Source organism: Crotalus tigris, unplaced genomic scaffold, assembly GCF_016545835.1.
Source record: "Crotalus tigris isolate CLP2741 ecotype Arizona unplaced genomic scaffold, ASM1654583v1 scf7180000018916.1150873, whole genome shotgun sequence".
In the NCBI taxonomy this organism is placed as follows: Eukaryota; Metazoa; Chordata; class Lepidosauria; order Squamata; family Viperidae; genus Crotalus; species Crotalus tigris.
The window spans coordinates 859,059-872,545 of NW_024097271.1; the positions used below are offsets into that span (position 1 = coordinate 859,059).

At 39.5% G+C, this 13,487-nt stretch overlaps 1 protein-coding gene across 5 annotated transcripts in view; it reads right to left on the reverse strand.

The window, feature by feature from the left end:
• Window positions 1-5,276: 5,276 nt before the first annotated feature.
• The window catches only part of FAM189A2 (family with sequence similarity 189 member A2), a 32,336-nt gene continuing 24,125 nt past the window's right edge, over window positions 5,277-13,487 (reverse strand). For all 5 annotated transcript variants that reach the window (XM_039357402.1, XM_039357401.1, XM_039357403.1 and 2 more), the window contains 3 exons: window positions 12,033-12,170; window positions 8,161-8,450; window positions 5,277-6,840 (listed from right to left, as the gene is read on the reverse strand). In XM_039357402.1, coding sequence (XP_039213336.1) covers window positions 6,637-6,840; window positions 8,161-8,450; window positions 12,033-12,170 — 632 coding nt within the window. In that variant the 3' untranslated portion in view covers window positions 5,277-6,636. The remainder of the gene's footprint in view (window positions 6,841-8,160; window positions 8,451-12,032; window positions 12,171-13,487) is intronic.

Consider the following 13,487-nt stretch of genomic DNA (forward strand, 5'->3'; position numbering starts at 1 on the left):
AAATTGTCTTACCATTTTACAATAATTCTGTACTGCATGGGTGAGTTAAGTTGGTGGTAGTAGAAGTTTTTCCCCTGACCTACTCTATTTAATTAAATGAAACTATTGGGAAATAGCTCTCATTTTGAGGTAAGATACACATATGCTCATATAAGTAAACAAACAAGAAAGACCTTGGATGTGGATACTGTACCATTGATTGGAAGTTTTTGGATTTTTTTGTCACAGGTCTTTTGTGCCCCTTTATTTATTGAATTTAATTTATATACTGTCCATCTCGCCAAGAGGCAACTCTAGGCAGCTTACCAGTAAATCTAGATAAAACATTGAATATAAAAAAATAAATATTAACATTAAAGTTTACTTAAAATTAACAAAGATGGCAAGGAATGGAGCAAAATGCACATGGGATGGAGGTGAGTCTTAGTCCATTAGCCACCTGCTGTATAACACGCCTCCCCTCCCTCAGGGCCCCAGGTCAATTAGCAGAGCCAGGTTTTCAAGCCCTGTCTGAAAGCCAAAAGGGTAGGTGCAAATCTCACCTCAAGAGAGCACAGTGTTGTGGGAGCCACTACAGAAAAGGCACTTTTGGACCTTGCCAAATCCTTGACCAATGGAGTCTTCAGTTTGCCCCTTCTGCCAATGCAGATGGCCAACCCCAAACTATGTCTCATGCCATAAAAAACTATAAAGGTGCTAATCCATGTTTCCCATCTGGGGGTGAGAGACGATATTCCAGGGGGTGCAAAAACTTGGGTTTTCAAAATTTATAGTGTATGTGCATAATTCATTGTCGTTATTTCAAACTTTTGTAAAGGGGTGCGACGCTATATCAGAAGCATTCTAGGGGTGCGGGGTATAGAAAAGGTTGGGAGCCACTGTGCTAATCAATGCCGTGAATTGAACTGGGAAGCAAACTAGCAACCAGTATTACAGCAATGTTACACGGGCCAGCTGTAGTTTCCAAATACTCTTCAAGGGTAGCCCTATGTAGCACATTGCAGTAATCCAGATATGAGGTGACAGCCTGAGTGACTGAGCACAGGACTCAATCCAGGAAAGGACACAACTGGACACAACAGAAAGTTGTCTCCTAGCCACAACTACCACCTGCTCTTTGAGCAGGAGTCGAAAGTTCAGGAGAACCCCCAGGTTGTACAGCGGGTCTGTGTTGAATCCTGTGGCGCTCCACAAAGGAGTGACTGTGGACTGGAGCTCTTCTTATCAACAGGAAATGAGGGTTGGCCTTGGAGAAAGGAGCCAACCCAATGCAAGACTGGGTCACCCAGCCCCAGAACCTGCATCTGCTCCAAAAGGATACTATAGTCCAGGGTAGGCAACCTTGGCTCTTTTATGACTCGTGGACTTTAACTCCCAGAATTCCTGAGCCAGTATGTCTGGCTCAGGAATTTGGGGAGTTGAAGTACATGAGTCATAAAAGAGCCAAGGTTGCCTACCCCTGCTATAGTCGATATTCAAGGCTGCTGAAAAGTCAAGAAGAGCAAGGATGGCTACTCTACACTCATCATGTTTTTGCCAGAGATCATCAATGCTGTTTCTGTCCCATAACTGGACCCAACAAAACCTGACTGGAAGGGGTTCAGATGGGTGGTTGTGTGACAGCTTCAGGACCCTCTGAAGCTGCCACACAACCACCTTATTTGCCACCTTCCCTAAAAAAGGAAGGTGACAGACTGGATGGCAACTGTGGGATCAAGAAATAGTTTTTTGTTTTTTTTTAAAGAAGACGATGGACCAGGCATTCTTTGAAAAGTCCCAGAATGGCCCTTCCTGCAGTGAAGAATTCATCCCTGCCTGAACCCATCTGGCAGTCACCATACTAAAATGTTTCATCAATCAAGAGGGCATGGATCTAATTGGCAGGTGGTTGCATTGACGGCATCAAGGACCCTGCCTCCTTTGTCAGGTCCATCAGTATCAAACTGTTCCCAAATAGCTGAATAAGAGCTTTCCGCAGGCATCTCTAATGGACCTGCATCACACATGGATTCCAATTGGGGATGGATCTGATTGACTGTCAGTTGTTCCACAAATTCCTCTGCACCGCCCTGAAAGTAATCACCCAAGCCTTCCTATCCTAGGAGGGGTTGGGATTCCTGAACAGGGCCACAGGGTGACTCACTGTGGACGCAATAAGAACAGAAATTTGAGTCAAGGAGAGTGTTAACCCCACTTTGTGCATAATGTGTCTGGTTTGCACTAGCTCACTCACACGATAAAGTAAAGACTGGAAAAGACAGGGAAGTACATTCCATACACTTCTGTAACAGGTCTAAAATTACATTCAGGAATAGGCAATATCCCTTCCAAACAGCTTACTATAACAATACTATATGTTTCTCCAACTATTAGTAAAGTACGATAAAGGAGTCCCTGTGAATTTTGCTCCACTAGTCATTGCCAACTATAGGGCACGGTACTCATCTCCTTTTCAAGGCCATTGAGCCAGCACTGTCTGAAGACATTTCCAGTCATGTGGCCAACATGACATCACAGAGTGTTGTTATCTTCCCACTGTAGTGTACCTATTTATCTACTTGTATTTGCATGCTCTAAAACTGCTAGGCTGGCAGGAGCTGGGGTGAGGATGGGAGCTCACCCCATCACTTGGTGCTTGGTCTCAAATCTGGGCTGCTGGCTTTCCAGCTGATGAGCCCACTGTCTAAACCACTGAGCCACCATGCCACCCTCCAGCTATTGGAGAGATCTGCAATTTAGCAATGATGTTCTTATCAGAAAAATCTATAAATGTTATCATATTCTATCTTAAGACATAAAAAATGGGGAATATCATCAAACAATTCCCTGTACCAATTTCTGTGAAATCTAGCATGCTTCATCCTTTAAAATATGGCTGTATTTTCAATTGATGCTGCTCACAAATAGGGTTGAGTGAAAAGGGACGTCTCCAATATTTTAAGCTGGCAGTTCTGATGCACTAGAAGCTCTGTCATGTTTTTTAGTATCCATTCTTTCACTTTATTTGACCGGAAGTTACTTGACAAAGGTTTGTGTTGCTATTGTGTGTGAGCTGGAACCCTGCTATAAAGGCACTTCAAGGAGTGAGAATGAAAGTGAGGAATTTCTTCACAACTTCATAATAGCCAGAGAAATAGACCTAGAAACCAAGCATCAGGCCACAGAATATCATCATAAGCTTTTACCATCCCCATCCTCAAATTAAAACCTATGTTTTCGCAGGAAAATTTCATGATCCTAATTTTTGGGGAAAGCAGATGGATATTCATAAGGATTTTTTGCAATCCACATCACTGTCAACTTTATTTCACAACTCTCTAAACTTTGAAACAATTATGTAAAGTTTATAAGCGTTAAGAACTTTTGATACAATACATGGTCTTAGAAAGTCTCTCCTGGCCTTCAGGGACCCTGCTCCCCAAATTTCTGGTTGTGAGAGCGTATTTCTCACAGGATCAGTTGGGATTGTTGCTAAAGTATCAGACTCTCTGCTGTGTGGGAACCTCCCTGCCTGAGTTGCAAGAGGCCACCTGAGGTCTGGTGGCAGAGTTCCCCAGGCTTATGGATCCAGGAGACTTCAATCAGCCATCCCTGTATGTGACCTTGGAAGCAGCCCAGAAGTTCATGGTGGCTATGGGCCTTTCAAAGATCATCATAGTTGTGACTTGGGACTGTGGTGACACACAGAAGCGATTTTCTTTTTGGAACAATGGCAGTGTGAACTGGTGGAAGATTTAACATTGTTTCTGTCATGGTCAAATCACATTCTGGTGTCCTTGAGACTCTTATGCCACCCTCTTCCGCAGGGAGGCTGGACCCATTTGACCTCAGCAACTGATGGACCTGAATGGCTTCCAGAGGGAACTTGGGGATATCCCGGAGAGTTTGCAGCACGGCCCTGCCAAAGCCTGGATAGTGGCCTGGAATGACAATGTTTTGGATAGGATCATGCCTGTGAGACTTCTCTTGACCCATCATTCCTGACTCTCCTCATGGTTCATGGAGGAGTTGCAAGTTCTGAAAAGGGTTAAGAGATGCCAGGACAGTGACTGCACTGCTGTTTCAAGAGCTGTACTAGCTTCGTTTACTTCCAGGTGCAATTCAAGATGTTATCACCTTTAAGCCCTACATGGCATGAGTCCAGACTACTTGAGCAGCTGTCCCATTCCAATGGGATTGGCCTGCCTCACCCATGCTGGCAGAGGAGGCATGCGGCGGATCCTGTTGGTCAGGGAATTCTGTATCCAGAAGAGCCTTCTTTGCCATGGTTCCTGCCCTTTGGAACATATTACTGAGGTGAGATTGGCCCCCATCATCCTGAGGTGAGATCAGCTTTCACTGTCCTGAAGACGTGGCTCTGCCAGTTGGTGTAAGGCCCCAATGGGTGATTATCATACTGGAGTTGGACAAATAGCTTATCCCACTTCCCCCGTATACATGCTGCACCTTGCCTTCCCATTTTTTAATCATAACTCACATTTTTATTGTATTTAAATATACATGTATATTTTATGGTTTTAGTGTTTTAGTGTTGTAAGCCACCTAGTGTCTCCTTGTGGCAAAATGGCAAATAAATTTAATAAATAAACATGACACATGGCATCACTTCACAAGTCATCTAAGACGCAATTGTGAAGTTGGATTGCACTACCTCCATCTTCTTAAAGATCCAGATATGGCACCATGTGATTCCATCTTTCGCCAAAATTGAAGGAATAACTTTGTGGGCATCCGTTCGATTCAAATAGATGGAAAGGCCCATCAGGACCTGCTTTAAGAGATAAAGTATGGATATTTTGTGACATTTTAAAAAGCTTGTCCATCATTGGCAGAATGTATTAGCAGAAGTAAATATTGGCAACAAAAGAGCTAATTTCAAGGATTATTTTTTTCTGTTTGCTTTATTAAAGTGTTCCTATTTAATCATGGAAATCAAGGCATTATTTTTCATTGAACCCTCACCAAAAAATTATAATCATGGTTTTCCTGTTAGCAAATTGGAAAACAGGTAATTATTTTATTGAATCAAGTCTCTGATGGAGATATCAAATTCAATGAGATAAACTCGAGAGGTCTGAACTACTAATGCAGACTTTAGCCCAGGATTGTTCAACCTTGGCAACTTTAAGACTTGTGGACTTCAAGTCCCAGAATTCCCCAGCCAACATGGCTGAGGAATCCTGGGAGTAAAGTCCATAAGTCCACACCACTGCTCTAGCCCATCAGTGAAACTTAGGAAACAAATTGGAATAGTTAATGTATGAAGTCAAGAAAAAGAAAACCAAAACACGCTTTATTTCATTTGTATTAATCAAAATTAAATACAGCTTATTAATTTTCTGAATTAAGACAAATAATTTGAGGAAAAGAAGAGTTGGGTTACCAGCATTTCAGGAAGCTGAAAATAAAAACCTGAAAATTGGTAGCAATGGCTCCTATCACCAGTTTCATTCATTACACACAAGTGTTTTGAAATGTACAGAAATGTATTTCAAGTCAGCAAAGATTTAGGGAGAGAGAAAAACCTCTCTTTTCTCATCTGGATTCCTACTAATGATTTAAGCCAAATTATGAAAAAAAGAAATCACTAGAAATACATTTATAATCTGTATGTTTTAAACAGAAAAAAAATCATTCCCATAAAACATGTACAGGGCACTTTGAAAATGATTAAGTCGTGCTTCAGTCTTTCCAAAGCCCAGCATTCCTGGATATTCATTAATGCAGTTTATTTTTTTTTCAGGCTTCTACATGATCCCCCCAAAAGGATGCCACCTCTTTAATAGATTATGAGTTAACTTTTAAAAGCAACGGCATTTCATTTTCAGGCTGCATAAATAAATAGCATCCTATTGTTTTCTTACTTTCTTCCAATCTGAAGCTCTTTTGAATCATTTTTAAAGCATGTACAGCCTTCTGCCTTGGTATAAGATTCCTTATTCTCCCATCATCATTTTTGTAATAAAGCTGCTCTGGGAAAAATATATCATTGCTCTGAATTTTATTATTCCATTTTTTCAAGATTGTTGAGTAGTTTATGAACAGAAACCTGAATGACCTGCTACTTTTAAGCACTTTTGCACTTGAACTGATACAAAATGATTGCTGAAGGTTCATGTAACATGGAAATACTGTAAAGGGATAGCTCTGTGCACCCCACAGGTCAAAGTCATTTCAAAAGCTTTTTTATAAAAAATTATCGTGATAAATAATGTGTAGTGCAACATTATCGAAAAGGAAAGGACGAATGAAAATACATATACTTCAGTTCCATATACTGTAGATATATCTCTACCCTATATTCCCTTTCAGATATAAAACATTAAAATAAAACCCACACATACCAGAGACAACATTCAAAGTTTATGCAGAAACAACAACTTGTTTTTATGAAGAAGACTCCTCCTTCCTCATATATCCTAACTACACCTGAATATCCTTTTTTTATGATTCAGAGCTATATTTATAATGCACCGTTGTTTTCTTTGAAGTAATTTACTTCAATTTTTTCCCCTCAAATGCTCTTTCAAAAGCAGCAGTACAGTTAAGTAAGAAATATAGATTAAGGATCCCGCCATTCAACTGCTTTCCTGCTCCAGCCTTTGCACTCCACGTGGGACCAAAACGCAACTGAGCTCAGAGTACGGTTTCTCGGACGACTCCAATGAGACTGTGAGGCCGCTCTGGTTCCATCCGCTGTGTCCTCCTGTTTGGCCCCCGGGTTCCGGCTGCAGTAAAAGTACTTACATCTCCACAGCTCTCCAAGTGCAAAAGTCCCGGGTGCCTCCTGAAAGGCAGCGTGTGTGCTCTTGTTATGGATGGGTGAGCAGGAGTCATGACCTTTGGAAAGGAAGAACATTACACTGTCAACTGCCATACCTATTTTTAGCTGAGAAATGTGAGGATAAAGAAAATGTTAGCCGCCTTCAAAATATAAAAAGCAGATTGGGCATGCTGCAGATCCCATCAGCCAAAGAGTGTCAGCTTCTGGAGATCAGAAGAAGTTTTTTTTCCCCCCCTGCAGTAGCCACTGCTCTATGGAACGTCCTCCCATTGGAGATTAGAATGGCTCCAACCCTATTCGCCCTTTGTAAGGCTTTTAAAACGTGATGTGTACTTGGGCCTGGAGCTCCAAATGTGTTAAGGGCTCCGTTTATTGACTTTACTGTTAGTTGGTTAACTATTTCAGCTGCTGTATGTATTTATTTTTTAAATGCTTTTATTGTTTTTTAATTGTTTTAGAACTGTAAGACATCCAGAGTCACCCAGAGTTCTATAGCTAGGTGGCTATAGAAATTGAATAAATAAAGTAAATTAAAAAAACTGACCTCATATAATACCTGGCTATTTCATTCAACGCCCAGGTGTAGAATCTTTTAGCCATCAGGACATGTTTTTAATATCCTTTGGCTTGTTTTTCCTTTTGATTGGGAATTAAGCCATGACACAAAGGGGGTTTTGGAGTCTTCATGCTTGTGCTTTACTATCAGCAATAATTTTCATCACTTTACTTTCTTTCCATAAATATTTTTTTTTATTTTTTAAAAAAATATCGATTTCCAGAATTGTCAGTCTACGAGAGATGAACTAATTCTGCAACTCCCTATTTTATCTACTTTATCATCTGGAGACTTCTATCCTTATTCATCTTCTACAGACAAGCATATCCAGCATAACAAAGGGCTGACCTGACCTTTCACATGACTACTTAAACCTGGGGAGATCTTCAGCCTCTCCCTTTAACTTACTACTTACTAAGTAAACAAAATCCTATTTCACCTTTAAGAACAGCAACGTAACTGGAGAGTGCAAATATAGGATAAGATCACGTTTATTCCTTAAATAGGTACTACATTCTTCTACTAATTTGGAGAGAAAGAAAAGAAAATGAAAAAAAAATCAATACAAAAGTGATAAAGAGATTAAATAAGGACAAAAGGTTCACCATCTCCTGCCCTTCTTCACTAACCTGGATCACAGAAATTGAATCATTAACTATAATCAAAGAACAAACCTGTAACTAACAGAATATTTGCTAGGATGAAAAATTACCTCTTCTTCCAGGGGAAAAAAGCTAACATCAGACAGCAACATAGGCTGAGTCTCATTTTGAACTGGCTTCTCCTTCCCCAAGCAGAGCTGCAACCTGTTGTATCTTACCTGCTCGAGGAAACTTGCACTGGTGATGGCTTCCTCCATGTGTTCTTCATCTGATTTTAAGACAGATTTGATGTCTTCTACTAGTTCATGTATGTCAGGCGTCATGTTGCAGGATGACTGCTCCAAGAATTTGGCTACCAGAAGCTTAGTATCTATATATGATTTGTAGTCTATTAAAGACTGAGGCCTTGAGCGCACAGCCTTTGCTCTCAGAGTTTTTCGCAAAATGACAGTAGCCAGCTGTGGTTTTCGGTCTGTTTGCGTGGCCGCTTCACAACTTAGCACTGGACCTGGAGACAAAATAAAAATCTCAATGGATGCGCCCTAATAGTTTATACATACAGAGTCAGTCATAAACTCAGTCCGGACAGCATACTACAAACCACAATGAAAACGCTGCCATTTTTACACTGTAAGCCCCCAGATTTACTTGGATAGTAAGATGGGCAGCATACCAATTTAATAAATAAATAAATAACAAAATGTTCTATTTGCATCACAATGTTACACATATGTTAGGGCAAGAGCTTGCACCATGAAGCTGCAATGCTTATGCTGACATTCTGATGGAACTGTTGGATTCTTAGGCTCCCTCTATCATTGGCAAAATTCCGTAATTAAACTTAATCACTGAACCCCATAAAAAATATGCCTGAATGAAATATGCTTGAATGTAGCAATACACAGAAGCCAAATCAAACTGAAAAACACCTAGTTTTGATTACTAGTGCACTGCACTTCAGATATTTATTATAAATCAGGAATCCATTATAGAATATTCATTACTGTTATCTAATATTACAAACAGAACACAAATCCCGTAATTACAAGAATTCACATTATAGTTTTTTTGCACACACTCTGTTCCCTCCCCTCCCCTTTTCGATATTGCTGTTGTTCACTACAAAAACACAGAATGTGTGACTGTCCAAGTAAACTCTGTGGTCAGAAGAAGACATTGACCTGTTTTTAACACTATATATCACAATACATTACACTACCCTACCCTACACTGGATTTTAAATACTCTTTCAGGAGCATGTCTGAGAAAATGATGAATGTATGACTAGAAAAAGAATTTTTTTTTTGCCACCCATGAAACTAAAAAGAACAATCTTCTTCTTAGAAGTATAATCTATCTTTAATATGGGAGATGCTTATTTTAATCACCCTATCCAAGCTTTTATCCAAAAATTAACTATACTACATATTATATACAGAAGCTATATAAATTTACTTGAGGGATAATTTCAATGTATTTAACCAGTCAAATATATGTAATTAGCCAAAATTAAGATTTAGAAGGCAGACCAATTACCAAAAGGCAGAAATGACAAATATATGGGAAGAGAAAGGGAAGAAAAAAAACAATTAACATGCTATCCTTCCTCATTAGCAGAGACAGTTACGGCAAACTAGAAACACAAGTCTATAGTAAAACCACCCACACCAACTAAGCCAGTGGTTCTTAACCTGTGGGTCGGGACCCCATTTGGGGTCGAACGACCATTTCACGGGGGTCGCCAAACAAGGCTGTCCGCCATTTTTTCCCCCTTTTCTTTGGCCACGCCCCTGGCACTCGGTGATGTATAAGTGGTTGGGGGTCACCACAACATGGGGAACTGTATTATGGGGTCGCGGCATTAGAAAGGTTGAGAACCACTGAACTAAGCAATCCACTACCAAAGTAATAACGCAGCCTCCCACAAGAGAAGCTGTGTACGAACACTATGTAGCTGAGCACAAACACACTGCAGCACCCTGAACATCAGAAAAAGAAAACAAAATGATCTATACATCTTCCAACAAAATATAACTTCATCAAAAAGTGCCAGAACATTCAACCCAATATATTACAGCCAACACAAGCTGTAAAAAAGATAACACTGCTATAAATCAAAAACATCCCAGAAATCACCAACTCCATAGCATTAACGTAGCACACAAACCAACTAAAGCCTTCCAAAACATCTTAAGTAAATCAAAAGACTCAGCAATCCAAGAAGAAAAACAGGAGTCATCTATAATATTTAGAGCAAGGACTACAACAGCCACTTTGTAAGGCAGCAGAAGACTAGCAAGAGCGCATCCATGAACACCAACTGGCAGTTAGAAGACATGATGAAAACTCTTTAATTTCACAACACATTGTCAGACTTAACCATCGTTTCTACAGGGAAACTGTGACCATCCTAAACAAAGCTAAAAAACAGAATTCCTGGAAATCTGGCACTCTGCTAAATTGGCCATCAACAGGCACATAGGCATAAACAATATCTATATCCCATTCAAAAGAGACAATCAACAAGCCCAAAAGTAAACAAAAAGATATAAACACACTTTACCAGCAATCAACATCCAAATTAGCAGAGATTAACACCAAGATTAACATTAAATTAACAATCAAGAAACAAACAAGATCCCAGTCAAGGAACTGTCAAACACACTAACAGTAAAGCTAACAAAGAACTATCAAGACCACTCCCCACAACATGGATACGGCAAATCTGTCTGTATAACACTTTACCCACAAACCCTACCGGAGGATTTCCCCCCCCCCTCATAAGTGTATGATCTTACATTCAGGAACATTGAACTGCACTTTTCACATTTCTGATCAATTTTCCAACAATGACAAATTGTTTTCTGTGTTACAAATACTCCCAGGAATGTCAACCTATTGCACTCTTTTGTGACATCAGCAAAAAGACAAACCTTACTAGCAATCCTTCTGTTATATCACTTACAAACACACTGAATAGAACAGGACCTAGGACTGAGCCTTGTGGCACACCACTTGTGACTGGTCTCTGTTCAGAGAGTGCCCCATTAACAATCACAAACTGGCATGTATCCCTGAGCCAACTTCCTAACCGCTGAACCACCCAGTCAGTTGTTAAGCCCTAGCCTGTACAACTCTTTTATGAGCTCATTATGTGGAACTCTATCAAACACTTTGCTAAAATCCAGATAGGCTAAGCTCACAGCACCACTTTCGTCCAAAACGTTTGTGCTATAATTTAAAAAGTCAATAATTTGAGATATTCTGGTTGTTAATTACTGCAAAATAACTCAATTTAAATACTGACTTATTTAGTACTTTCAAATTGTATTTCCAACAGGCTGGTTTACTAATGTCTTTCTGGTTTTTTTTTAGTTAATTCTGCAATGTTGGTAAATATTTTTACCTATGTCCTATTCTTGGGTTTTTGCGTATGTGTGTGGAAGGGGGACATTGCACTTCTAAAAGTAATACATTTGAGGGGAAAAAAGAGACAGATAAGAATTCACATTCATGTTGGTACAAAGGGATCCAGACACAAATGTGAGCTGATGCATTGCAACTGCTCCCTTCGCTTTCCTAAAGCTTCCTTATTGTTCTTTGCCTTGTTAGCAGAATTACTGTAAGAAACTTGTCTATCCATACCTGGCTCTGCAAAGGCTGCTGAATAGCAATACTCAGTGAAGGATCCTTTTAGACGAGTGAGAATGGGTACAGATATAGAAAACAGCCTCCCAGCACCACTAATCTACAAATTCATCATGCCTACAAAGCTAAGCCTCCGTTCTGCTGGCTGTAATCAAACCCTCCCCTGTAGCTGTTTGCAGCCTTGGAATAATTGGTGAGGAGGGGAGCTGGTGCACAACTGTAACTCCTGCTCCTCTGGCAGAAGTGAGAATCTCACTGGGCTTTATGGTCCTGATTCTAACAAGACCACCATCATTTTTCATTGAATAATATGCAGCTCCAAGGCAACAATGCCACTTGAGAGGGAACAATCTTAATGCCAATAAATCTCTTTCATTTTGTGGTCTCAGAAAAAAAGAGAGATAAAGAACATTTTCTGGAAAGGGGAGAAGAGTCAGGTCACCTCTGAATGGAAAACCCTGAAGAACAGGATCGCTTTTTGATCGTTTTCTGAATAGCTTAGAAGCCCCCACAGGTACCAAGCTGGCATCTGGAGACAAGGTGACCTCTCTACTCAAAGAATTAAAAGAATTTTCATCTCCTGCAATGAAGAAAGACAGGAACAAGAAATTCAGTTAGCATGAACTCACGTGTGCTCTGTCTCTCTCTCTCTCCACACACACATACATACAAATATAGAAAGCAGGGAGAGAGAAAAAAAATCAGGAAATATAATTCTTTTAAACAGATCTCTACAATCATTTAGAGTTAAACAATGGTTACCAAGCAATACTTATAAAGCTTTCCATTACAATAAAGGTTTCTGTTAAGCAAGATAATAATTATAAAAGAGTAGTGCACTCATTACTGAAATATTGCCAGTGTGCCAATGACAAGTGTCTAACAGAGTTCTTATATCACATTTGGCAAGCTATGTTTCCATAAGCAAAGAAAACAAACTGTAAATCTTAAAAAGCTGGACGTGTTATCTTAACATCATGTTCACAAGCATATGTAAACTTGGGTATGCAGCATTATAGATACATGGACATAAAAAGACATGCTTTGCTTTAATCACCTGGGAATTATCAGTATTATCATAAACAGCTTGCAGAAATGAAAAACATTTGCTCTTATTGTCCTCCGAATATATAAAAACTAATATTTCCAAGCTTCATGACAAACCACTTCTATGTTGTTGCCAAGATAAAAACAAGGACATGGATCTGGGTCAGGCCACATGAGATTTAAAATAATTAATTCAGATTTTTTTTTAATGGGGGAATGGTGCCAAAGCTCTTTTCAGAAGTATCTTGTTTCAAAGTAAAGGGAACACAAATTCATAATTTTCAGCTGGGTGATAGATACTTGGATACTGAAAGAGGGCTCATTGCCTATTTGTGGTCTCTCAAATTCTGATCCAAATGAAATGATCATAATTTGTGTTTTAATACAACTTTCAAGGGGATCACATGATAAAACTGGTTATAAAGAAGGTTTATGCTAGAGAACTAACACAGCTAGATAAAGGAAGAATAAAGAAGGTGAATAATCAATAAAGAATGTTAAGAGTTAGTGGTACAATGACTCAAAACATCATGTTGAGCTCAAAACAAGATGTTTTCCACTTATCCATCAAATCACTAAATTCAGAATCAGGTATTCACAGGACATAGAGCATATCTACAGTATCTTGTGTTAACTTTACAGATCTAAACAAAGCTATTGGAAAATTACTGTTGGCAATTTCTTCCGAGTACCCTCCTAGTTGTTCCCTTCATCCAAATAAAGAGCAATGCATATGACATTCAGTTCAATAATAAAAAACATAGCTTGATATTTGTGGATTCCAGGATCCCTCACTGGGAGAATCTAATAAGAACTGTATGTGTTCCGTCTGGTGTGACCTAACCGGGTC